Genomic DNA, 27,812 nt, shown 5'->3' on the forward strand with positions numbered 1-27,812 from the left:
AGGATCTTCGTGTTGCACCAACGTCACAAGTTTATCCATGACATGGACGTACGGTTGATTCCCTTTCTAGAAGTAACTTAACTAACAGTAATTATGCCACTACCACTAGCCATTAATAATTGGTTGGTTGATTAGCGTAATTAACCAGGTTAACGGGGGATTGTGAACTGGCTTGGGAGAGCAAACTGGGCCGGAGAGCTATGTGGGCCAAACAGCCCAACGCTCAGACTTTCTTAACTTCGAGTCGCAGTCAGCTGACAGGTAAACTCTTGGGCTGGGCCAGAAATTACTTAACCACGTTTCAGAATTATCCATTTTTCTCAATGTCTCGGTATAAGATGTTACTCCACCTGTTTGCTGACAGATACTGCAGTTATGTATTATTACCTCCATCTTACACATAAAAAAAACTAAGTCTAGAATATCCATACTATATCAAATCTCAATATAATTATTCCTCGCTTATCTACTCTCAACATAATTATTCTCTAATTTTACAAACTCCAATGCAATAATTACTTTAGAAATGAACTTATTTTTTAATAGCTAAAAATAAATTTAATATGGAAATATATATTATTATATTTAGCTTTGTTAGACAATACAGACAGATCCATGTGTATATGTTTTTTTCAAGAAAAGAAGAAAAATTGCATGGGATTCTTCATTAACTAGTGTAGTACAGCTGGGCATGGAATACTTTTCTTGCATGTATCCAAGGCCATATCTTGCAGCTGGTGACGTGTTAGATCTCAGAAGAGCCAGCTGTCCAGTTCAGAGAAAATATATAGAGTCTACTATGTCAAATATTCCATATACATTTAAATTCTCCAAAGTAGTACTAGCAAGCTTAGTTGTAACTCTTTTCAAGTGTCAAAACTGTTCCCCGCAAAAAAAAAATTGTCAAAACTGTTAATTAAGTTAGTTTTCGGATCAAGCATCTTTATCCATACTCTTTGTACATTGAGAAGTAATAAATGGATTGAATAGGTCACTGGCTCGCTGCACATTATTCGGGACAACTAAAATTCCTGCATACTGAATGCTAACCAAATTATCCTGAAATGTTATTGGAGTACAGTAATGTGGTTTTTTTTCTCATCTGAAATTAATTAATGCTAGCAACAAATACTTAACTTTTGAAATTGATTAGTGACTTCTAATTTTTCACTAATTTACAAATAGGCTTGAATAATTGTGTTCTTCTTATTTTGGCTTGGTTATTTCTTCCTTTTTGGTTTAGTGTGTTCTATTTTTTATTTGATCTACACTCTTTTCTAGAGTACTACTTTGCAATAATTGGTTATATCTCTTTTTGAGAAAAGGTCAGGATATTATATTCTATTATTAGAAAAAAAAGCTAGCTGTACGTACTTTGGATTCAATGCCAGTCTTGACTCCTGATCAGAGTTGGGTATCGATCATTTTAAATTAAACTTTTCTCCGTATCAGAATATAAACATTTTCTTAGGTAAGCACAAGTATTAGAAAAAAGTAGGAATGATTGAAGAAAGGTTATGGTAGGGTGAAGAAAATGATTATGATTGTTGGGGGATAGGGCAGATGGAAAAATAGTTTTATTTCAAAATAAATTGTTGGGTTAGAAATAGATTTTGGAATGACAACATTTGACGAGACTTCTAGAAATTATAAAAAGAAGCCCAACAAGACAATAAATTCTAAAAACTATAAGATCCAATTTTTAAAGGTTCCATGGAGAATAAATAGAAATAGTGGTAGATCGAGCAAGCAAATAAAGAAGGAGATGGCAGAAGTAAGGGGTAGCAACTGGTTTGACTTTAAAAAACTATATAATTAGAAACACGGGGATGATAAGCTTTGGTCTTTTAAAGTTTTAAGACAACGAGATAGCTATTTATAAATTTTAAGTAAAATCATACTAAAAAATACAGTATATGATTTTGTTTGGGTGCTAGCCGCGCAATTGCGTGGGCCACCCAGCTAGTTATATATATACACCGACGTTGCTCTAGCAATTAATTAAGACGTATCAGTCAAATATATGTTGCTGCCGCATATGCATGCATGCTTCGTCCAACTGTTAAACTAACGATAATATAGAACTTACCTTAGCTAGCTTGTTGGGCCTAACTACTAACTAAATGCACTTAATACACGCAGTTGAGAGATGAGACTTATATTAAGCAGAAAGATAGATTGTACTCAACTACTCCCTCCGTCTCAGAAAAAGACAAACCCTGGCTATGTATCTGGAGACATGCATCATGTCCAAATATATAGCTAGGGTTTACCTTTTTTGGGACGGAGGGAGTACTCACTGCATGCGCACCGACATTTGCAACAACAGGGCCAGGTTAGAAACAGCGGGCATGCATACAGCACCCAGCATGGATGAATTGATCGCTGACGACCCTTCGTAGGCGTATATACATAGTAGGATCTGACTCAGCGCGCTAAATTTAATTAGTACTATGTTAATTAGGCTTTACTTTGTCAAAGAGAGATCGAGAGATGAGAGCAATTACCAAGAAATTACCAAGAAATACAGTAATTAAGCAGTAGTACATGCAGTTAATTAACTTAGTACTCCCTACGTTCTAAAATAAAATATAAGATACAAACCTCTAACATAAAAATTAAAAAAAAGCCTTCTCACTTAATTTATAAAAATTAAAAAAATACTAATCACACGACAATGCATGCACTGATGCATCTAATAAAATTAGAGTTCTTAAGGGTGTAGAATTTAAAAATACGAATTTAGAGAAGTGAGATGTGCAAGTTAATCATGTCGATCATGTACGTACGTATGCACGTCTTATATTACGAAACCTAAAAAAATAGTTATTACTATTATATTTTAGAATGAAGAGAGTAATAATCTAAGGTGACGATGGCAATTAGTATTACAAATAGACAAACTATATAGACCCGCAAGTCTTTTTTTTTTGTTTTTAAGGAATGAACTGCACATTAAACTCAGTACAAATTAATCGGAGAAAATTAGACAAGCTAGCAAGCTGGATTAATCCATGGATAAGAAAAGGAAAGAGAACACAATTCTATTACCATGAGAAGATGAGAACAGTGATTCGTATCTCAGATACATGAAAATTAAGTTTTCTTTTTAAAAGGATAGAAGCTACTACTACACATGAAAATGAAGGTCAATTAAGCGGCCTCCTACCGTACCACACAACTACACAAGCCTTCTGGACAGTTAGTTTCTTTTGGGTCGCGTTCCTGGCTAGCCGTAGCTGTCACCACCAGCATTAGCTGGCAAAACAGATTGATGTTATACAAGAAGAATATAATAACATTAGTTAATTAGACTAAACTAGATGTGGATCTATGTAAGCACAACATGTATAAATCCGATTAATTTGACGGGCACAACATACCACTTATTTTAATTTGTTCTAACACTATTGAAACCGAGTGAACGGAGATGACTTTCTCTTCCTTGCTAACAAAGATTTTTGTGGGCTTGTTAACGCGGCTCCCTAAAAAACCAGGGAAAAAGTCTCGAAGCACTATATATAGCTAGCTAGCTCCTTTATCTCCTTCATTTCTGTTCCATTTCCCATCCATCATATCGCCTCGTCGATCGTCTCCACCTTTCTTGCTTGTGCCACCAGCTTTATACTCTCCTTCTCCTCTAGCCACTCCGATTCCTCAGAGTAGATACAATAGCAGACTATAAGCCACCTATAAACATATATCGAGAAGATAAAAGAGGAGAGAGGAACAACAAGCTACAATTTATAGTTAGCTACAACACAGAATATAAAACATAATGTATGTATGACATGGGGTGCCATTTATTAATAGTGTAGTATATGTTTATATGTATTAAATTGGCTATAAATGATTTGAAGCTAGTATATAGCTATACTATTAAACTTGCTCTTAATATAATTTATGCTTTTATTGTTCCTCTTTCTTCAGTCTAGTGATCACTAATGCTAGCTAGTGCTTAATTTCCTCAATCTAGCTTCAGCATGGTGGAGCCTGTGAAATCGGAGCTTGGCAGCCTGTTCTTACCTCCAGGCTTCAGGTTTCATCCGACGGACGCTGAAGTTATCTTGAACTATCTCCTTGAGAAGTTCATCAACCCTAGCTTCACCTCCTTGCCCATCCACGAGGTCGACCTCAACAAGTGCGAGCCATGGGATCTCCCAAGTAAGTCAAATTTGTTTTCTTTTCTTTTCTTTCTTCCAAAAGCTTCTAGATGTAGATGCACAAATAATTAATTAGTTATTGATCGATGTTAATTTCTCCTATCTCATGCTATACAAATATTGATGAATTGAAATTACAGCGGCGAGGATGGGGAACAATGAATGGTACTTCAGCCGCAAGGACATGAAATACCCGACGGGGATGCGAACCAACCGAGCCACCAAAGAGGGATATTGGAAGGCCACCGGCAAGGACAGGGAGATCTTCAAGCCTGCCATTTACGAAGGAAGCAGCAAGAACAATAAGCAGCTTGTCGGGATGAAGAAGACGCTGGTGTTCTACATGGGGAGGGCTCCAAAGGGCACCAGGACCAACTGGGTGATGCACGAGTTCCGTCCCCACGCCAACCTCCACAACCACTACCCAAACCTTCGTCTCAATCCCAACGAATGGGTTGTGTGCAAGGTGTTCCACAAGAAGCAGGGAGACGAAGCCATCAACAACCAGCAGCAGCAGCCTGCCGTTGATCAAGCCGACGACGACGACATCTTTCAGCTAGATGACATCTTCGCCGACCCCAGCATCTACGACTTCAGCAACTCATCTGCCAACATCTTGTCGGCGCCGCCCAACAACAATGCGGTTCATTCCTCCGTTTCTGCAGGTACGACGATGACTAGTACGACTACCGCCAGTAGCTTCCAGCATCAGCCAAACTGCTATAGTGCGCCTCTGCAGCAGCACGTCTCCTCTTGGAATAATACGCCTGGAGCTGGAGGAGCCCATGGAATTGGAAGCAGCTACTACAACTTGCAGCAGCAGCAGCAGCAGGCAGCAATGGTGAAAGACCTAGAAGATATCATTGCTGTCCCGGATTATGGTACGCTACTGCCGAGCAGCAACAAGGGTTCATCAATAAGGTCGGCGACGGCTGGAGTTTCGCAGCAGAATCCCCTTGGCGTGCCGCAGTACAAGATAGAGAATTATGGGGATCATTACATATCACGAGAGTAATCACATATACATATATGTACTGCATGCTGCTGCTGTGTTTCGAGAGTTTTTTGTGCTCGGCTACTGCATACTGAGTTTCTGAACATGAACATGGACATGGATGGAGTACTTTATTTGCATGGATGGTCATGGAGATTTAGGGATATATATGTTCAGTTTAATTTCTGTTGATTGCTTCATTGTTTAGTTCGTAGGTAGCTAGAGAGATCATTCTACTCCATTTGTTTAAATTAATTGGGTGCCTTTTGTATATACCAAGGTCGTGTTTTTTTTATGTTTTTTTCTGTTAATTAATTGTTGGTGGTGCTGAACTGATGATTGATTTTTTGGGACTGCCATAGCCTTTGGATATACTTGTGTATGAGATTTCTTCTGTTAGTACTTCTTTTAATTATATTGTGGTCATATCTTTCTTTTGTGCACATGTTGCACTTTGCACCATATTATACGACTGATGGCAATCAAAAGAAGTGGTGCAAATTAAGGAAAACAAGTGAGAGGGATATACAGTACAAGAATCTATCAGGTGCAAAGCACAATCAATTTATTACTCTTTCCTTTTTTCTAATCTTGTCATGCATGTAAGTTAGGAGAGGGCTTGAGGTTAACAAACACAGCTAGCGCAGAGCAAGCACTACACAGCTTGGTGCAAGCTAGCTAATTAAGTGCTGTTAGATCGAGATAATCACGTGCAGCCAGGCCGGTATATGCAAGTTAATTAGTTGGACGGCGCATGCAAGCCTTGTGGTGATGTCATATTGTCATGTGATATACCCCAAGTAGCTACTGTAGTTGGCTTCGTAAAAATTAACCACGAAAGGCGCGTAGTATCTAGTACTGGAGTAATACCTAGCTAGTCTCGTAGCTAAGAAAATATATATACAAGAGCCGGCCAGCTGCTCGTAGCCAATGACAGCATGTACTTTTGTATCTAGCTGCTCTGAATTTATTGTTCTGAAGAATTCTTGGATCTTGGCAGCTCTGAAGAATTAGATAGCATGATGTGCTTGCTTACTCAGCTTTGACATTTTGTTCCCTTTTAGGAATTTCGGTATATCGGCATCCTCCGATAGAAACATCGAAACCAAAAGATTAAACCCTGCCTTGATCAGTTCTTTCTAGCTTGCAGCTGAGAGTTGCAGGTCATGACCCCCAAGAACCAAACAATGAAACAAACACCTTATGTGGCAACCTATCTATGGGCCAACATGACGTACGTCGTTGTTGCCGACAATTGGAAATCTCAAGCGTTGCTATGCTAGCTTAACCAAAATTTTACTTTCAGCAAAAGGTCGGTTTCAGCTAGCTAAAGAATAGTAATAGACTGTAATGGACAGTAGTAGCTAGGAGCTCTCATTAATGCCGTGTGTATTTATCATACTGAATATAGTATTTCTAGCATTTTGTATAATTTGGTTTGGCTAGCTGCAGTGTAGATCCGGTTGGATAAGAGATCGGATTTTACCTATTTTCTTAAAGGAAAAAATTTCTGAACAAGTGGCCGGTAGCATATGTTGAGGATGTTGGTCAAGAGAAAAGGAACAGGAGACGGTTTCGTCAGAGCACGCAAATTAAAGGAGAATTGCTTTTAGGTTGCATTTTTTTAAAAAAAAAAACTATTTAGGTTGCAATGTTGCATCGCCTTCATCTCATCAGTGCTTCATGCATGTGGTACGGATGACGTAATGCTTACTGTACGATCCGTAGCATACATTTCAATCTTACTGACATGTTATTTGACAATGATTGGCATGATTAGATATATAGATAAGCCCAAATTAAACTAAGTTGATTCTCTCAACTTGCTTAATCACGTCTCCCTATTGGAGACAGCGTTTTGTTAATCCTTATAACCCTTTCAAACCATCGTGTGTCCGGTCTACTACCTCTACGGCTCTAGCTAGCAACAACATCTAATCTCCCATGGATTGAATTTGATAATTAATTGAAGCAATCACCAATAAACAGCTAGCTAAAGCATGATGATTAAGTCACACTCACACATGCATGTTAGAAAGGTCGGTTATAATTGGTGCTTCTGCACTACTCCTAGTTTAAGTGCCGGATTAGGATTTTTTTTTTTTGAGCAAGGGCACATGGTCCTGCATTTCCATTAAAGAAATGTCATAGGATTACAGTGCCGGATTATGATAGAATAACAATTCATGCAATGCCTAAAAAGTGATGACGATCATATCAGATAAGAAGGGCCCGGTCCCTGAATCGTCCAAAATCAGGTTGGCAAAGTCATGATGCCTTAAGCATATGATAGATTAATTATCTGTGCATGCATGCTTACGAAAAGCTAATTAAAAAATGTATGGGGCTTACTAGGATCTTCTTCGTGTTGCACCACGCAGCGACGGATCTAGAAAATTGATTCGTTGGAGTCTATCTATCGGTGTCATAATATGCTAATTATACTTAGATTATAGTGTTATGATATATAGATAAGCAGTTTTACAATAGTTTTTCCTAAAAATCGTCGGACACCGACGCTTACACGTACTGTAGATCCGCCCCCTACCACCACGTCACAAGTTTATCCATGACATCGACGTAAGGTTGATTCCGTTTCTAGAAGTAACTAACAGTAATTATATATGACACTAGCCATTAATAATGTTTGCTTAGCGTAATTAACCATTGTTAACTGCCTTACTCTGATCCAGAGTCTAGCTTAGAACAAGAGGACTCTGGCCGGTGTTTTAGTGTGGACCCCGTTTTTATAACAGGAATCAATCGTGTAAACAGTACCATTTCCCTGAATCAAGTAGTCTGGTACACACGAGTTTATAGCTGAAATACCAAATACACATACACGAAAGTCTAGTGCGAATTATTACATCAAAAGCCCGCAGGTGTAGTCTTAGATCATCGAACCGAGCGGTCCGGAATACATTCCAAAAGCAGAAATAGATAAGGCAGCGGAGTTTAGGCAGCGGCACGCTATTGCCACAGGCATCGACCGTAACTAAGACCTACTAAGCGCCATCGTCTTCATCACCCTCTTGGTAATAGGCATAGGGATCCTCCAAAGCTTCATCTCCGGCCTCTGATTAAGTGTATATATTGCAAGGGTGAGTACCAACCGTACTCAACAAGCCACCACAGCAACAATGCACATGGTAGGAGTATTTCAAGGAATGGCTATGGTTCTTTTGCGCAAAGCAAGTTTTGTAATTCTTTTCACAAACCTAATACCTAGCATAGACTGACCAAATTTTAGTACCAGTGTTCATCAGTGTTCATAGTAAACAATGACGGTTCTGACCACCATCCATTGTGATCCCAAGGATAGCTTCCCGCTATTGAGTCGTCATGGTTTTCTGAGGACGTCCACCTTCCAGCCTCTCAGGAAGTGGCTCCAACAGCATAAAAATCATCATGCAATATCCCATCCCACACAAATTAAGAATTTAGAGTCTAGTCAAGTGTAATACACGGTGCTCAGTAACCGCGAGCACGGCTATTCGAATAGATTTAGTTTACTCACACTGCAGTGGATGTACACTTTACCCGCACTTCGCGACTGCCCAACACATGAGCCTCGTCCCAACACATGAGACGCGTCACGGCAAAGCTTTTCGATAACCTCGCATTGGCAGTACCCGCTCCATGAACTTAAATCCTCATGCACTCTAGGCGTCCATGTTTCTAGCAGCGAGAGGAGTTCTGGCGCTCCCGGGAAAGACACTACTAGAATAGTGAATGTCAACGACCAAAAACTAACGACGGCTGCATAATCTTGGTCGTTGATACTGCTTTGGGCCGATTTCTGGTATCCGACGACGCTAATTTTTTGTGGTCGCTAATGCGTAGTGGGCTACGGTTGTTGTTGTTATTTACTCAGGTTGGATGGGCAATTGCAAATGGTCGTTATTACTCAGCGACCTGTGTCCTCAGCTCTCCGGCCACTGCCGCCGCCGCCGCCCTCGGCTTCGGCCACCGCCGCCGCCGCTGCCCTCAGCTTCGGCCACCGCCTTCGATTCGCTCCACAGCTGCAAGCCTGCAGCTGCTGCCCATGCTCCCTATAACTTTGCTCTTTGCTGCTCTTTGCCACACAAAGGAGGTAGCGGCACAGCGGGAGGAAGAATCCCCATCATTGGCATAGGAAAAGTCGGCATAGGAAAAGTCTATCAGATCCCCTCCAATCCACTGCTCCCTTCCAATTCCAAAATCCCCTCTTTTCCCCAAACATATTTCGCCCCAAATCAATATGAATCAACAGTTTTTGATTCCAAATCCGAGATCCCCTCTGCTATCCCCACATATTTCGCCCCAAATCAGTATAAATCATGAGGTTGAGAGATGAGAGGAGTGTTGATTCACCGCCATGTCTCGCAGCCGCAGTTTATCACCGGAGGTGACAACTAGGGGCTGCATCGAATGGCCTACATGGTCTCCTCAGGGCTCCCAAATGTCAATCCTCCCCACCACTGAACATCTTGATGCCAAGCTCCTCCATGAGTACATCTCTCCACCTGATCTGCCCAGCCACTCTGTTATTTGTTCCAGTTCACTTGGGACTCATCAATCGACGAAAATAGTCACAACAGGTATTCTCCAATCTCCTAATGTAAACATTTGCATATGATTTGTGAAACATATTGAATTATGTGCTAGGTTAAATGTTAAATCTTGCCAGGTTAAAGTGTTGGTTGTATTGTCCTCTTCGAAACTAATAAAAGCTGCAAAGTTTGCTAGGTGGATACTGATTATTTCTATGCTGCCCTCAACCTGAAATGTTTGATATGGTCCTGACAATTTATTTTTGTGGTAGCTATGGCACTTTCATTAGCATTAGGCTGTGTTTAGTTGGATCCAAAGTTTGGATTTTGGTTCAAATTGGAGATGATGTGACTGAAAAGTTGTGTGTGTATGACATGTTGATGTGATGGAAAAGGACTGAAGTTTGGATCCAAATTTTGGATCTAAACACAGCCTTAGTAATAGAGGAATGTAGGCAATTTGTTTGTTTGTAGGCAAGAACAGCAAGTGTTCTAGCTTTATTCATAGAATGAACTCATAATTATATTTTATAAACAGAAACATTAGGTGTGACTTCTGTGCAATTAACAATTATAGTTACATGTGCATTAGTTCTTCCTAATTTGACATATATTCTTCTCCTAGACTGTTTTTCATGATGGTACTACTAGTTTGTTGATTTTAATTGTAATTTGAAATAATTATAGTATCAGCAGTGCTTTACTTAAATGGTGTACATCTCTTGTTTTCACCTCTGCTATAATGCTAGCAATACAAGTTATTTCTATTTACTTAAAATTGAGTTCTGCATCCAGCTAACTCTATACATACTTCAATTGAAGGGTCTGAAGACCATAGCTTCTCCTTGGATTCAGTTGGGTCCAAAGACCATAGCTACTCCTTTGTTTCAGTTGTTGAGGACACTATGGGTGATGCTGTCGAGGACAAGATGTACCAAGTTGTAAAGGAAGATGAACCAAAGGAATTACTTAGAGACTCCAAGGTTAATTTGATGGCAAACGTTGTTGAAGACACCATGAAAGAGAAAGAGATTAATGAAGATGACCATATGGGTTGGTACTCCTTAGCTTCAGTTGTTGAGGACACCATGGATCAGCAAGTGGGAGCAGACATCATGGACCAGCAGGTTGTAGAAGACTCCTTGGTAACAGACACCATGGAAGAGAGTGATGAAGATGAATACTTGAAGGCAGAATATGAAAAGGGTGCATTAATCTTCGCTAGAGATGAGGCAAATGCCTTGGAAAGAAAAGAAGCTGAAGCTCGTTATGAAAAATCACTTGAAGAGATTAGAGATGAATTTTTGAAAATTTATGTCCCTTTGTATTTTACTCTAAGAAAAAAGTAAATTCAGTTAGATAGATAATATATAAATTCGATCAGCATCCAGTTCATGGCCAGTTATTTGTTAGCAAAGAATAACTCATGCATCTGTAACTCTGCTATCACTTTAGTATCTTCAATGAAGACTATATATTGTCTTATTGTGGGGTCTGACTTGATTGATCTATGTTCACTGTGTGCATTCTTGTTTCAGTTTATAGTATCATTCTCTGCAGCAGTAAGATAGTACTTTGCTGGACAATATACAGTCTGAAAGTTTCACTTCAACTGGAACTTTAAGTTATGCTAGACACCACAGGGACTGGGACTCTGCCAATGATTTGTTTGTTCTATCCCTTTTAAACTTTGTATCCATTGTACAGTGCAATATGATTTGTTCAACAAAGTTGTAAAGTATTCAAGTACAGGTCTAGATGAAGGGTGCTCGATTTGTTCAAGGAAGTTGTACATGATTTAAGTGCAGCCTGTACACTGCTATGTGTATTTCAAGGGTATGCTAATGCTGTAAGCCTGTAAATCTGTAAGCATAACATCGAAATATTTTTGTACATGAGCTATGCTTTACAGCTCAGAAAATGCATCTTACCTTTTTTTTCTGCTCTAAACATGATGTGTTCGATTTTCTGGTCGTCCTTTTATTTCAGTTAGTATATGTATAAAGTAGCAATACAATAAAATAAACATCAAACTAGCTTTTCCCAGTTGGATATTGTGTTGTACCTTAAGTTAGAAAGGTGCTGGTGCTGGGTTCGAGTCCCCTGAACAAAAGTTTTTCTAATGATTTTACTTTCTTTTCCATATGTTTTTTTTTAAAAAAAATACATCTACTATATGTTCCAAAATCATTCTATGTGAACAAGATATTTTTTATTAATTACAATGTTAACACCAAATTTAGTATAGTTTATGGATTTGTCGCTATCATGCGTATCTTTGTTCTTGGGTTAAGAGGTTTAGACAACCAATCCAACACTGTCGTCTAGTTATAAAAGTGTACTCTTTTGTATAAGGTCATAACCAATCCAACACCATCGGGTGTATATTCGGCATAGTTCATCAAGGCATTAGGCGTTAGAGGATCGACCGTTCAAACTAGTTATTAAATTAGAAGAAAACAACCATTATATTTCTTTCAAAAAAGACAATAAAATATATGCCGTGAAATATATTGTACTAAAATAGTGTATATTGTAAATGAATTTTAAGGTAAAAAAGAACAGAGAAAATGTATTGTCTGATTATGACAAAAATGAGTATAGTTACAAAGTTTACTCCTTCGTACAAGGTCATAACCGATCCAACGCCATCGGGTATATCGGCATAGTTCAAGAAGCCATTAGGTGTTAGAGGATTGACTGTTCCAACAAGATTATTACAATAGAAGAAGACAACCATTATATATAGTGCATAAAACTTTGAATAAACACAATAAAATATATTGTACTAAAATAATATATATTGTAAATGAATTTTGAGTTAAAAAGAACAGAGAAAATGTGTTGTGAGATTATGAAAAAAATGAGTCTAAAAAAATTATTAGTACAGTTTCACATCAGGGACATTAAAGAAAATAAGTTGTGGCTTTTTAAAAAAATTTCAGATGCATGGAAAAAATTATGGCGGGTGATTACATACCTTTTTTATTTGTTTTGGCGCTCAAAGGAGGAGTTTTAGGCATATGTCCATGTACATATCTCCTCCTCCATTCATAATAGACCCAATATCTTCTCCCCTCTCACATCCCCTCCCTCACCAGATTGAGAGAACCACGGATGGAGCGCTAATCATTGGTGCCGATTGGCTGATCCTCTACTTCTCCAGCGCGGCACCGTGCCGCGCGGCCTCATCGCGCTACTGATCCGGTGGTTCCCGTCCGAGTGCTTCTTCAATCAAACCCTAGAAAGTTCTACTACAGGTCACTACTTCTCCCTTTGCATTGAAATCATGTCGTTTCTGATCTGGTGCCTGTCCTCTATCCTTAATCAATCCATGATGTTTGGATTCTATCCTTAATCAATCTGTTGCATGTCCGCATTTGTTAGACATTTCTGAATTGTTGTTTTTTGAATCAATCAAACATATTTTATAGCGCTGGGCTGTCACTTTTTTTTTGTGTATGAATTATTTCATCTATAGTCAACTAAAAACAGAATGCAGTGCAATTAATCATATTGCCAAATAATAATTTATATGATATCTATCTAGTCTTGACATTTTACCTAACAGTGTATTGTAACTCTTCTTTGACATTAATTATATATACAGGGTTATATAAAACTTAATATCAACTAGCAATTAGAGGGGATGGCTCCAAGCAAGGCATGGATGGGCCTTGTGGATGATCGGCTAAATCACGAGTACTTAGAGGGTGTAGAGAAGTTCATAGATTATGCATTCAGTAAATTAGATGGTGTCCAGGTTATACGTTGCCCATGCATCAAGTGCTGCAATACATATTCTTTGCCTCGTCACATAGTGTCTTCTCACCTGAAAGCGTATGGAATACTGAGGAGCTACACATTTTGGTACCATCATGGTGAAGTCTTAGCAGAACAAGAGAATGACATAGAAGTTGATGAGTATGATTCACAGGAATTTAATGGGGAAGGATATAATTGAATGCAAGACCTGATGGAAGATTTATTTCCTCAGTGCAACACCCCTGGTGGAGACGAAGCGACACATGAATCTACTGATCAGGGACCTGAAGAGGAGCCAAACACTGATGCGGCCAAGTTCTATGCTTTGCTTGACAAATACAACCAACCACTGTATGAAGGGTCCAGAACCTCTAAATTATCTGCCTTAGTTAATTTGCTTCATGTTAAGAATTTGGGGAAATGGAGTAATAAGTCCTTCACCGCATTGTTGGAATTGCTGCGCAAGGACTTTCTACCTCATGACTCTACACTGCCAAATTCTTATTATGAAGCAAAAAAAACTATTCGTGAACTAGGACTAAGTTACATAAAAATTGATGCTTGCAAGAATGATTACATGCTGTACTGGAAAGAAGATATAGATGCTGAATCCTGCAAGGTATGTGGATCATCTAGGTGGAAAGAAGAAAAACACACAGGGGAAATTAAGCACTCTTCAGCTGGGAAGAAGATTCCACATAAAACTATGCGGTACTTTCCTATAAAACCTAGATTGCAGAGGTTATTTATGTGTAGGAAAACGGCCGCATATGCTAAGTGGCACAAAGAGTGTAGGGTTGATGATGGAGTTATGCGACATCCTGCTGATTCAAAAGCATGGAAGGAGTTTGATAAAATCCATTCATCATTTGCATCTGAACCTCGGAATGTGAGGCTTTGTCTTGCTAGCGATGGGTTTCAGCCGTTTGCTAACATGCGAACCTCCTATTCCATCTGGCCTGTATTCCTTGTTCCTCTTAATTTGCCTCCTTGGATGTGCATGAAGCAACAAAATGTAATGTTGTCAATGCTACTACCAGGACCTGATGGTCCTGGGGATGCAATCGATGTTTATCTGCAACCATTGATAGAGGAACTGATAGAACTTTGGGAAGATGGAGTTGACACATATGATTCATCAACCAAGACAAATTTCAAGCTACGTGCAGCTCTTCTTTGGACAGTGCATGACTTCCCTGCTTATGGAAATATATCAGGCCATAGCACAAAGGGAAAGTTGGCATGTCCAGTTTGTCATAAAGAAACAAATTCAATGTGGCTTAAGAAAGGTCGGAAGTTTTGCTACATGGGTCATCGGCGCTTTCTTCGCAGAAGCCACAGATGGAGAAATGACAAAACTTCTTTTGATGGTACAAAAGAGAGCTGAGGACCACCAAAGGAGTTATCCGGAGATGATGTGCTCAAGCAAGTGCAGGATTTACAGGGAATTATATTGTCAAAGGATATGAGTAAGAAGACAAAAGTATCACGCAGTGATAGGGGAGATAACTAGAAGAAAAGGAGCATTTTTTTTGAGTTACCATATTTTAAAACTCTATTGCTACGTCATAATCTTGATGTGATGCATATAGAAAAAAATATATGTGATAGCATTATTGGAACACTAATGAATGTCAAAGGGAAGACCAAGGACAATATTAATACCCGTAGTGACTTAAAACTCATGAACCTGAGGCCAGACTTGCATCCAGTAGATGATGGAGGAAAGGTGGTTTTGCCACCTGCGCCTTACATGTTATCTCCAGACAAAAAAAAGCACTGCTTAGTTTTTTTAAAGAATTGAAAGTTCCTGATAGATTTTCTTCAAATATAAGTCGTTGCGTTAATATGAAAGAGCGGAAAATGTCAGGATTGAAGAGCCACGACTGTCATGTTATTTTAAATCATATATTCCCTCTTGCTCTGCGTGGACTGCTCCCTGAAAATATTTATGAACCACTTGTGGAGCTATCCCAGTTCTTTAAGAAATTAAATTCGAAGGCATTGTCAGTTGAACAGCTTGAAGAAATGGATGCTCAAATACCAGTAATTCTTTGTAAGCTTGAAAAGGAATTTCCACCATCCTTCTTTGATGTCATGATGCATTTGCCTGTTCATTTGGCTAGAGAAGCTCTAATTGGTGGACCAACCATCTATCGATGGATGTATTTATTTGAGAGACAAATTCACTGCCTAAAATCACTAGTTCGGAATATGGCTCGCCCAGAGGGTTCAATTGCTGAGGGATACATTGCAGATGAGTTTATGACATTAAGCTCTAGGTACTTGGATGATGTCGAGACAAAACACAATCGTCCAGGAAGAATACATGACACATCTATTGGTAACAAATTTAATTTATCAATCTTCTCCTGTGCTGGAAGGCCCATTGGTTCTCGTAAAACTCGAGATCTTGATATGCTTGAATCAGAACAAGCTCATATTTATATTCTGCGGAATTGCGATGAAGTCCAAGCATATATCAGGTATCCCTTGATAAAAATGGCACTTATTTATGTCATGTTTCTTACGATTCATTTCACAAGCTTATGTAATTTCTAATTTAAAATGTTGCAGTGAGTACTGCAACAGTACAGAGGGTTCTTCAATGGTACAATTTACCTCAACATGGAACAAAAAATTCATCAACTGGTTTAAAGAGAAGGTAATATTTATATAATTACATATATGGAATAAACCGTTTCAAATATGTATATTTGTTGATGTTATTTTTTTTAATCTTTTTGCCCTGTAGATATATCAGCAGCACCAGCATGATAAGAGTGAGGTCATGGAAGACCTTTTGTCATTGTCACGTGGTCCGCTGAAGAATATAACATGCTTTACTGGATATGACATGAATGGGTTCAGATATCGCACAGAAAGACGGGACAGCCGCAGGTGTACACAAAACAGTGGTGTGATGGTTCTTGGTGATGATGTGGAATATTATGGAGTTTTGACAGAAATACTTGAGATTCAGTACTTAGGTGGAAGGAGGGTGCCGTTATTTCGCTGCAACTGGGTTGATGTATTTAATAAAGACCGTGGAATACGGATAGATAAATATGGGCTTACTAGTGTTAACCTACAGCGGTTGCTTCAAACAGACGAGCCATTTGTTTTAGCTAGTCAAGCTGCTCAAGTATTTTTTGTGAAAGACAATCAGATCAAAGGTTGGCACTTGATTGAGAAAATGCAACCACGTGACACTTACCAAGTACCAGCAGGAGAATCAGATGATGAAAGCACTGAAGTTGAGCAAGATGATGGCAATGAAGAAGACATACTAGATGATTCTCCCTCAGCATCACTAAAAAGAAAGAGAAAACCATGATGATGCTTGTCCTTACATTCCTTGTTTGCATAAAGATGGAACATTCGCAGTCCTTCTGTGTTCTTATCTGACAATTATATTGATCCATAATAATGATAATTTCCTTTTATCATTTCAAATTTTATTGATACAACATAAACATTTTATTTTATCTTTTGATCGCTATCAGATAACAATTGTTAATTATTTTAACACTAGTGTAGCCTTGTATGTTGTTGTGATGATTTCTGGAAGGTATGGAAGAAATAGAGTGTCTGCACTGCAGAACAACAACTCGAAGTTCATTAGTCCTGGACTACTTCAGCAATAAGTTGCAAGACGGACAGCACCTTCAACAGCTGATGATTTATTTGGGTCACCAGAGAACATGGTGTCAGCTACAGCTATTGTGCAAGAAGGAAAGAGCAAGCCTGTCTATGTAAGGCAGAGCAATCTAAAGTACCAGAAACACACTGCTGTGCCACAACCTAGTAATTATCCTTCATGAATGTATATTCAAAATTAAATAATATTTACCAAGTAACAATAGAATTAATATGCTTCTTTGCTGATAATATTGAACAAATAGCTAGCTAGTATGCTTATTAAAACTAATTTCTTGTTTTCTTAGGAGAGGAGGATGATTCAGACGAAGAGTCAATAGACACATGGCTTCGGAGAGCTAGGGAATATAACAATTCCAAAAGTTAGAATATTCCCCTCTCAATATCTACTCTACTTATGCCATATATATTTTTATATCAACAGCATTAACATGTATTGTAGACATGGGCGATGCAAATGATGATACCACCGAAGAGGATGGCGTACATAATAGTAATCAAGCTGCTAAAAGAAGACTTCGTCCGCAAACTAATTCACGTGCTCCAAGTGATGGTACGACAAGAATTTATTTTATTTTCTACATAAAGTACTTAGTATAATTTGTTTTTCAATTGTTTTAGGTTCTCAATCAGTTAAGCGCAGTAGCTGTGGCAAAAACAAATGTGAGGACTGCATCGTCTCAAGGAGTAAACTAGTAACAAAATGAAATATTGTTAAGTTACTTATTTTGTCCTCGTATCAATTTGTTGTGTCATGTAGATATTAGTAATAGCAATAATGGATCCCATGCTTCGGATGATGCACATAACAGTATCCTTACTGCAAAGAGAAGACGTTCTACTCAACCTAATTTGCAAGATACAGAACAAGGTATATTAAAACATTCAATACAAGTTTTTCCATTCAATAAATAAATTTACTATAATAGTTGTTTTCTTGACATATCTGTTAGATACTGAGCAAGATGTAATTGAACGAGTCCAGGTGCAGAGTTTGAATGGTACCTTACAAAATGGTATGCACGATAATTCAACTATCATTTGTTTAATTCATATCTAGAGTTCATATTTTTATGTTTATCTAATTTGCCAGGTACTAAAATGGTTCAGCACAAGGGCCGTGGCAAGAACAAATGTAAGGAAGTTGCCAAACTCAAGGAGAACCAAAAAATTAAAGTTGAGTTTTACAACAATCGTGCTCTTTCGAATAGTTTTTCACGTCATCTGGGTAGAATTGTTCGTGATCGGAACATTACTCCGGTCAAAGTGAAGAAATGGTCAGACATTAGTAACACAGAGCAGGAACACATATTTGCCTCGATTACGGTACGCATCTATCTTCCTATGAAATGTTCTCTCTTGTTTTCAATAAAACTATGCTTGCACTGAATCATTTGTTTTTATAATTTTGCAGGACAAGTTTGAAAATGAAGATCCAGATATTAAAATTGATGTATACAAAGATGAGATAATGGAACATGCCAAGTCTCTTTGGATTAACTGGCGTGGAGATTTGCATCGACATTTTGTGAAACCAGCAAAAACTATGCAGCAGGCTATAAAAAATAAGCCAAAGGATTTTGACCCATCTGATTGGCAATGGCTTGTCCAGGAGCATTTTTATAGCAAAGATTTTATTGTAAGTGATGATGTCCCCTCTCTTTCCAGTATGTTCTATGCATTTTACTTGACTTATATTTGCCCAAAATGAGTCCGTTTGTTAACTAAATACAGGCAATGAGCCTTAGAAACTCTCGGAACAGAGCAGGCTTAAAAATGCCTCATCGCACTGGAAGCAAACCCTTCAGAGAGATAATCTACAATATGGTATAAATAAAAGAATTATGTACATAATTTTTCATTAAATCACACTTGTTTTCTACTATATACATTTCTCTGCTCGAATAGGGAGGAAAGGAAAACAGACCACCAACTTTGGATGAGTTATTCTTTGAGACTCGCAAGAAGGGAGACACTTTGGTGGATGTTGAATCTTCTAGGATGCATGTAAGATTCAGGTTTTGTGCAGAATAACTATCCTGTGAATGCCTCTTAGATAATGCATAGTTTCATTATGGTTTCTAGTTGGTATTGACAGTAGCATTTGTCCAACACTATTATTGGTTCATTTCAGGCAGAACTTGTGGATGTAGTTAGTTCAGATCCTAATCTCTCCAATGTTGAAGTTATGGATAAATGTTACAACGGTAATAAGCGGCGTGATCATTTAATTGGATTTGGTGGTGGTGTCAAAGCAAGAGATGTACGAGGCCCAGCACTTAGCAAAGCTGAATTGCATGCTAGACTTCGAGCAACAGAGAGGGAAAACAAAATGCTTCGAGAAGAAAATAGTCAGGTTGTTGAGTCTGTAAATCAAATGCAGAATGAATGGGCTGAGATGAGGAGAGACTATTATGCTAACTGTGAAAATAGAAGTGACACTGGCTCACAAAGACGTCATGAGAGGTAAATTCATGCACCTAAAATGACTTTCATATATGATATGTGAAATATAGTACTCATTAACTTGCGTATCTAATATATATGTGCTCATGGCAGGATCCACAGTGAAAGAGATGACTATGATGCAAATGAAGATGGTACCTGCTGATGAAGGGTTGATTCCTCGTAAAACATGAAGGAATAGTCCATTGCAATTCCAATTTCAGATTGAAATTTTGTTCACCATAAGTTCTAGTGATTGTTTAATTAGGCATCATGTTGGTGCTGTCTGAATAATTTATCTAGTTGGATGCAGTGAACATTATTATTTTGTATTTGCACCGAGTAAACACGTGGCTGCTACAGGACAACTCAATGTTATATTCGTTGTGCTGTTAGACAAATGTGGGAATCAATATATTACAAGGTGTGGTTGTTTAAACTGATCCGTGAGTGTTATTGATGTATTGCTAATGGTAACACATTATGCCATCGTGAATAATTATATGATGCATTATCATGGTCACTAAAAAAATTAGGAGGCTACAGTTTCTCGGTAGTCTATAAAATAACAATGGTATAGTTTCACGGTCGTTAATAAAAATAGCGACGACGGAAAAGCACGGTCGTTCAAAGAAAAATGAAAAACGATGGCATATTATCACGGTCGTTAATGAGATTAACGATGGCAGGATATCACCGTCGTTAATGAAAACAACGATGGCAGAAGAACACCGTCGTTAATAAAATTAACGACTGGAAAAAAATCGGTCGGTCGTTAATACTATTAACGACAAAGCCTTTAACGACCACTGACGACCACACTTCTGTAGTCGTTAATGACCTTTAACGACCACATTTGGACTTTTAACGACCAAATTTCCGGTCGTTAATAGTCGTTTCTCCAGTAGTGTAGCATTTTCCAGATACCACCCAAATCCACCGTCCGCCCCAGTCTAAAACAAGTGTTTAATTTCATTCCTACTTTCACAAATCATGTCATCATTATCATGGCAATGCGGCGCTCATGTCTCCACATGCCGCATCTCAATTACCTTCTCAAAGGTAATTGCCCGAGCATATAGCATTTGATAAATATGAGTGTGCATGATTCTAGAATAGCATTTCTAAGCAATTGTCATAATTGACTAGGGACTCATACGTAAACATGGTTACGAAGGAATAAGGGTAAACAATAAGGCATGGCATAATCACAAGTAGGATGCTTATTATTGCATGCAATTTTATTTGTAAACAAAACAATTTCGCAATTGGGATCAACATGATCAAGGAATAGTGATGACTTGCCTTGCTCGAAGTCTTGCGGGTCTTGACCTTCGTTCGGATCCACAACTCCCTCGGACTCTAAAATTACGTGCGACGAAATGATTTGAATTCAATTAGAATTCAAGTAAAATCCGAATAAACTAAAATAGAAGTCGAACGCGAATCGAACTTTCTATGTTGACTACAAAGTTTACGAAACTACGCTATTCCAATTTTAGGGTCATTCAACCCAAATCATTTTGTGATTTAGAAGTACATTCCTAAGAATTCAACATAATTATTTATTTCTTAAATAAATCTAAATTCCTACCGCGAATCGATCACTTACAGAGATTACCGAAAATAATCTATAATTATATTAATATTTTACAATTCTAGACTATAATTAATCTATAATTAAATTCTAATTATTTTAAAATTTCTAAACTTCTTAATCTCCCTCAAATTCCTATTTATTCTCCTTTTCTTTTTCTCTCTTTTTCTCTCTTTTTCTCTCCTTTTCTCTTTTTTTTTTCTTTCTTTTTCTCCCTCTCTTTCTTTTTCTTTCTTTCTCTCTCTCTCTCCGGCTCCTCTCTTTCTCCCTCTCCCTCTCGGCTGCGCTCCCCGGCGGCAACGGCGGCGAAGCGAGAAGGGGGGGCGGCGGCCTACCGACAGCGGCGGTGGTGGCGGCGACGACGGTGACGGCGACGCAGGCGACACGGCACCCGGCGCGGTGCGGCGTCACTGAGGGCAGCGGCGCGGCGGCTCAAATGCGGCGGCGCGGCGGCGCGAAGGCGGCGGCGCGGTGGAGTGGGTAGAGGAGAGGAGGAGGGAATGGAGTGAGCAGAGGGGAGAAGTGGAGCTTTTATAGGGAAGAGGGGGAAAGATAAGGGGGAGAGGGGAGAGAGGGGAGGGCGGGTGACGCGACGGCGGCGCGGCACGGCGGCGGCGATGGCGACAGCGCGCGGCGACGCGACGGCGCGACGGGATGGCGACGTCGACGGCGCGGCAGCGGCGGCACGGGGCGCGAGGCGGTGGCACAGGGCTCGGGGCGACGCGACGGGCGGCAGCGGCGACGTGACGGTGGGCGGCGTGGCACGGGGCGCGAGGTGACGCGACAGCGATGGCGACGGTGACATCGCGCGACAGTGGCGGCGACGACACGCGGCAGCGGCGGCGATGGCGACGGGCGGGCGGCACGGCGCGGGGCTCGGCGCGACGGCGACGGCGATGCGACGACGACGTGGCGCGGCAGTAGCGCGAGGCGCGAGGCGGCGACGCGACGGGCGGCAGCGGAGGGGTTAGGGCTAGGGAACGCGATCGAACACCTGGCGGCCGATGAATAGTGATTTTTTTCCATTAAACCCCTTTTTAGCCTATTTCTTATATAAATTTGATTCTATAAATTCTAAATTTTGCATAAATGAACTTACTCAATATTCGTGTTGTTCCAACCAATAGATTCACTCTAGATTAATTTATCCCATATTTTATTTTTATGTAATTTACTTGAATTTAATTAGAGTTAATTCTTATCCCATTGCATTTAAATCTAATTGATACAAATATGGCCGCGATAATATTTTATTTATTTCTATCCTCACATAATCTTTATTTTAGATTATAACTTATTTATTTCTTTAACCAATCTAATTTCAGGGTTAATTCCTAATTAATTTTCCTTTATTTGTGATCTATGAACTCCGAAATCAAAATCCAATAAAATAGTCGAACCAAATCGGCATGATGCAATTTAGTTAAAAAGTTTTTTGAAGGCCCATATTTTTGGAGTTTTTGATTTTTGTTGGTCAAATTTTCAGGGTGTGACATTTAGTTGGGATAGCAAACTGGGCCATAAAACTATGGGCCTATTCACTTTGATAAAAAAAACCTTACTAAATTTTGACATTACCAAAATTTTGGCATTTGCTAAAATTTTGATAACTTACCAAAATTTTGGCAGGATTTCTTATATAGTTATCAAAATTTAGCAGCAAACTAAATATAGCTACTTTTTGACAGCTTTACCAAAATTTGGTAAGGTTGAAAATAATATCAAAGTGAACAGGCCCTGTATGAGGCAAAAAGCCCAAGTCCCAGAGTTTATTAACGTTAATTACTTCGAGGCGCAGTCAGTTGAAAGATAAACTCCTGAGCTGGGCCAGAAATTCCTTAAACACATTTCAGAATTATCATTTTCTTCAATGTCTCAATATACTACCACAGTTATATATTATTATATTTAGCTTTGTTAAAATAATACAGTCAGATTCATGTGTATATACTGCTACGTTTTGAAAGAAAAGAAGATAAATTCATGGGGTTCTTCATTAACTAGTGTAGTACTCCCTCCGTCCCACAATAAGCGCAGTTGTGGGTTTTAGTACCTAATTTTAATCATCCATCTTATTTAAAATATTTTTATGATTATTATTTTTATTGTTATTAGATGATAAAATATGAATAGTACTTTATACATGACTTAGCTTTTAAAATTTTTTTACAAATTTTTCAAATGAGACATACGGTTAAACGTTGAACACGAAAACTTATTTTTTTATAATGGACGGAGGGAGTACTTTTTTTTATTTTTTTGGGAACTGTGTAATACAGCTAGGTATGGAATACTTTTTCTTGCATCTATCCAACGCCATACATCTTGCCGTGCAGCTGATGACGTGTTGGATCTCAGATGAGCCAGCTGTCCAGTTCACAGAAAGTATATACGGGCTACAATGCCAAATATTCCATATATTTCAATTCTCCAAAGTAGCTAGCTAGCTTAGCGCTGTAACTCTTTTTCAAGGGTCAAAACTGTTCAGTTAGTTTTCGGATCAAGCTTCTCTGTCCAGTACATTGTACATCGGGAAATAATTAATCTACGGATTGGATATATAGCTAGCTAGGTCACTGCACATTATTCAACGGATAACTGAAATTCCAGAATACTGGCCAAATTATCCTGAAATGTTATTGGAGTACAGTAATGTGGTTTTCAATTTTCCATCTGAAATGTTAGAAACAGTTATTTAGCGAAATTGATAATTGATTTCTTTTCACTAATCTTCACTCGCCTAGCTGTGTGCGTGGATTTAATGCGGGTCTCTTGAGTCTTGACTGAATCTTGATCATCAGAGTTTGGTTTTGGCATGGAGAGAGAAGGCGCATGCATGCAGAAAGACGACGACGACCTGCATTTTGCATGATTTATGAAGGTTAACTGGACACGCTTGACGGCATGAGACAGCTTTATACGATGATCTGTTCTACACTTTGGATTTATCGATCATTTCTAAATCAATGATTCCAAAATTCAATGATGTTTTAGACTCACATAACTATGTACTTTAATTTTGTATTATTATTTTTTCTATTCTCTAATTTGCACATGGACAAAATCCAAGTACAACTGAAAAATGTTGCATTGTACAGTCGTCTACTGGGGAGAAAGATTGGTAGGAGAACCATTTACTTCCTCCATCCCGAAATTCTTGACGCTTTAAGATTTCTGACCCAAATTAGTGAGCAACAAAAATAATCAAGTTACCCTCGTTCATTTGATTCAGTTATCATTTTATTTAATTAAGTGTACATGCATCCCCCAAGAAGGTTCCAGAGATATTTTATGGTTGCCATACTTCCACAACTCAGGGACACGTGGTAGAGTTACTGTTCAAAGCCATCATTAGCGGATTCAAACATTTGAATTGATAAAACGATATCTTTTTTTTTGGACAGCTTCGGGATGGTACAATGACCAGAATTTTCGGACAGAGAAAGTAATTTGATATGGAAAATTTGCTTCATTGCTCGACACATAAAAAATATGACACAGCTGGAGAGAAAAACAAACTAGTATTTTTTTGGAGGATGCATTGCAATCACTATTTTATCATTTTTGACCAAACAAAGAGAGAAAAAGCCCAAACGAACATAAATGCCCTTCAGGCCAGTGACATGTATCTAGTTGGATCTGGTTCAACTAAACCTGACCCAAGCCACCACTTTGTCTCGACGTTGGATGCCCTTCCCAAAACCCTAGGAATAGTAGCGGTGACCACGACGTCTACGGTAACGGCGACGACCGATGGTGAGTGGCACCGGAGACAACTGTCTGCCACAAGCAGCGGATGCAGCCACGAGAGTGCTGAAGCAGCGAGTGTGGCGTCAATGGAGCTGCGGAAACAGGTGGCATCGACACTGGATAGAGATGAATTAATTCGTTGGGGAATAAGTCATAGGTGAAGAAAGCGGCGGTCTGCTCTCACTGCTATTTGTGACCATTGCCACCGCCTTGGATGTGATCGTTGCCACTTGCCAGACTGTTATACAAGCTGCTAGCTCTACAGGTAAGATTTTTTTTTTCTAAATGTTTCTCTATTCATTTCTTTTAGAAATAATAAAATAATAGTCATTGTGTCCTCCATCAAATTATCATTTTAATGGTGTTTTTAGCCATGTACATTTTTTTTACCGTAAAGAGAGATTTTATTAATGACAAAACATAGGATTACGTTCATGATTTAACAGCTCTAGAATTTCAGCCGAAGCGCATAACCTCCACTCCGCTTCAACTCCTGAGGTCATAACCATCTGAGCTAACATATGAGCTATCCTATTTGAATCTCTCTTCACTTTGTGCACTTGCACCTTGTAACGCCCCGAAGTAGCCCCGAGCGGGACTAACCCGTGACGCTCCAAATTAACCTGTTAATCGATACCAGTCCCAGGAAACAGTGCTGGTATCACAGGGAGACAGAATATCACAGCAACAGTGGTCTCTTTATTATAGAGTAGGAGTATAGTCATGTTGGGCTGCGGACAGATCCCGAGCTCACAACTGCATTACAAAAGGGAAGCGGAAGCCAAGACTTGGACCACACATCACAGGCGCGACTTGGGAACTAGGCCGAAACCCTAGAACTCATCGTAGCCGACTTGCTCCTGGAAGAACTCCTCGTCAGCGGGATCCGCTTTATCTTCTTCAGCAACTTGGGGGGGATTATTTATATAGAGCAAGGGTGAGTACAGGAGTACTCAGCAAGCCATGGGAAATAAGTGTTTAATGTAGGCTTCAAGGAAAGGCCCTTTTTTTGCAATAAATTTTATTTAAACTCTTTTCTGAAACAACTAAGTGAATGCTTCTCAAACGACACGGAGGAGACAGTGCGTCTCGTCCGGTCGGAGTATGTGCAATGTATCAGTCTTTTGAATTGATTAAGATTGGCACCCGGCCAACAGCTTTCAAACGGCCACCCGGGCCTGGCCGATCCCATCAGCCGCAGATTTTCCAAACATCAAACCCATTCCACAACAGCAAATTTCACAAGGCAGTAGTCAAACAAAACTACGCTAGGAATCACCTCACATCCGCCCATGACCGTGGGCACGGCTGTTCGAACAGTTTAATAACCTCTGCAGAGGGGGTACACTTTACCCACACGACATTACTAACCCGGATCATCCAGCCCATGCAGAACGGCCACGACTAGAGACCTTAAGGCTTTCATGACAAGGCATTTCGAAAGCCGACACAGGTTCACAATATGCCAACGAGAGGGGTCCCAGACCAACACTAGATTAGGTCCCAGACCATACTGTGCCAGGAAGCCCAGGGGTCCTCCCCGACACCACCCCGGCGAATCCACATGTCTCTTAGCATCATGGCTCCCCCGATAAGCTAGTTACTCAGCCAGGGGTGTCCCATTCCACCCATGTGGTCGCACTTGTCTTATGTTCGGATGAAATTCCAAGGAAACGGTCCTTAAGTGCAAGAGCGGGAAACCGTACACCCGGTACGTTCCCCGGTCCGCGATTTTGGAAATTCATTTAGTTCGCAAGCACCGACCCAGGTGTCGGGTTTTTCCAAGTCTTCTGTAAAACCCAAGTTTTACCCAAGATGTTTCTCAGATTTTAAGTTTGAAGGCGACCATCGATACTCGTACAGAGTGCACGATTACCGAGGCGCAACTAGGTGGTTACAAGGGAACATGGTATAACAATTACAATGGAAGGGTCAAATGCAACAAGTTAGGTAGGTCCGCCAATCTGCCTTGCAGACGGGACAAGCAGATTAAGTGCAATCCTATCAATGCATAATATTTTTCAAGCAGCATAATTAAGTTCAAATATAGGCTCAAGATGTTCAAAGGTGGCTTGCCTCGCTCGAGATCTTGAGCTTGATCCTCGAAATCCTCGCACTGCGGGTCTTCGGGCTCTGAAACTACACGCGAAACGGGACAACACAGCAAACGGCGAAAATAAAGCCCTATTATTGACCTCTAAGCGTGCCATTAGATTGATCTTGAGATTTGAGGGATTTTAGAAGTTGAACGGAGTCAAACGGACTTACGGTTGGGAAGATATTGAATTTCTAAGATTATTGGATTTTTGGTCTAAAGGAAAAAGGATTTATTTAAATCCTTTTTGAAAAAGAAAAGAAAAGAAAAGAAGGAGGGAGGGAAATTAGACTTTCCTCGGGCGGCTAGGGCGCGGCCCGAGAGAAAGGGGCGGCTCGGCCGAGCTTAATGGGCCGGCCGGCACAAGACGCGCGCGCGGGTGGGGAGGGGAGAGAGGGAGCCGGTGGGCTGGGTCCATCCCGCGTGGTCCCGGGTGGGACCCGCTTGTCGGCGACTCGGCTCACCGTGAGCGAGGTGCACGCGGGGCGTGCTAGGGTTTGGGGAGGGAGGCGCGGTGCATGCGCGCGGTTCGCGGAGGACGCGGTGCGGCGGGCCCACGCGCAGCCTCACGGCTCGCGGTGGACCGCGCGCGCGAGGGGGCGAAGGGAAACGGTGGACCGGGGTCTGCTTGACCCGGTCGCGGCCGAGGTGGCGCTGACGTGGCGCCTACGTGGCTGCCACGCGGGCCGGCGGGAGGTAGACGACGACGCCGGCCGGAACGGACGGCGGACGACAGCGGCGAGCGGCGGAGCGAACCATGGTGATACAGGCGAAGGCGAGCATACCGGGATGTTGCACAGGACGAGGGGAG

The 27,812-nt window shown here is 40.1% G+C and overlaps 3 protein-coding genes across 3 annotated transcripts; all 3 read left to right on the forward strand.

Annotated features, from left to right (window-relative positions):
• Window positions 1-3,962: 3,962 nt before the first annotated feature.
• On the forward strand, window positions 3,963-5,407 carry LOC4349649 (NAC domain-containing protein 77-like; the record flags this gene model as incomplete). The annotated part of the gene is made up of 2 exons (XM_066305402.1): window positions 3,963-4,177; window positions 4,311-5,407. Coding segments are annotated over 2 exons (1,083 nt in total), but the record flags the coding sequence as incomplete, so codon positions are not given.
• Window positions 5,408-9,052: 3,645 nt separating this feature from the next.
• LOC112936962 (uncharacterized) lies at window positions 9,053-11,174 on the forward strand. The gene is made up of 2 exons (XM_026021613.2): window positions 9,053-9,737; window positions 10,512-11,174. Exons 1-2 carry the CDS (start codon window positions 9,515-9,517, stop codon window positions 11,036-11,038), a joined length of 750 nt encoding a protein of 249 aa, XP_025877398.1. The 5' UTR covers window positions 9,053-9,514; the 3' UTR covers window positions 11,039-11,174.
• Window positions 11,175-13,665: 2,491 nt separating this feature from the next.
• Window positions 13,666-14,841, forward strand: LOC107279321 (uncharacterized). The gene has a single exon (XM_015760604.1). The coding sequence runs from the start codon at window positions 13,666-13,668 to the stop codon at window positions 14,839-14,841; it is 1,176 nt and encodes a 391-aa protein (XP_015616090.1).
• Window positions 14,842-27,812: the final 12,971 nt, after the last annotated feature.

This window comes from Oryza sativa, chromosome 11 (genome assembly GCF_034140825.1).
Source record: "Oryza sativa Japonica Group chromosome 11, ASM3414082v1".
Taxonomy (NCBI): domain Eukaryota; kingdom Viridiplantae; phylum Streptophyta; class Magnoliopsida; order Poales; family Poaceae; genus Oryza; species Oryza sativa.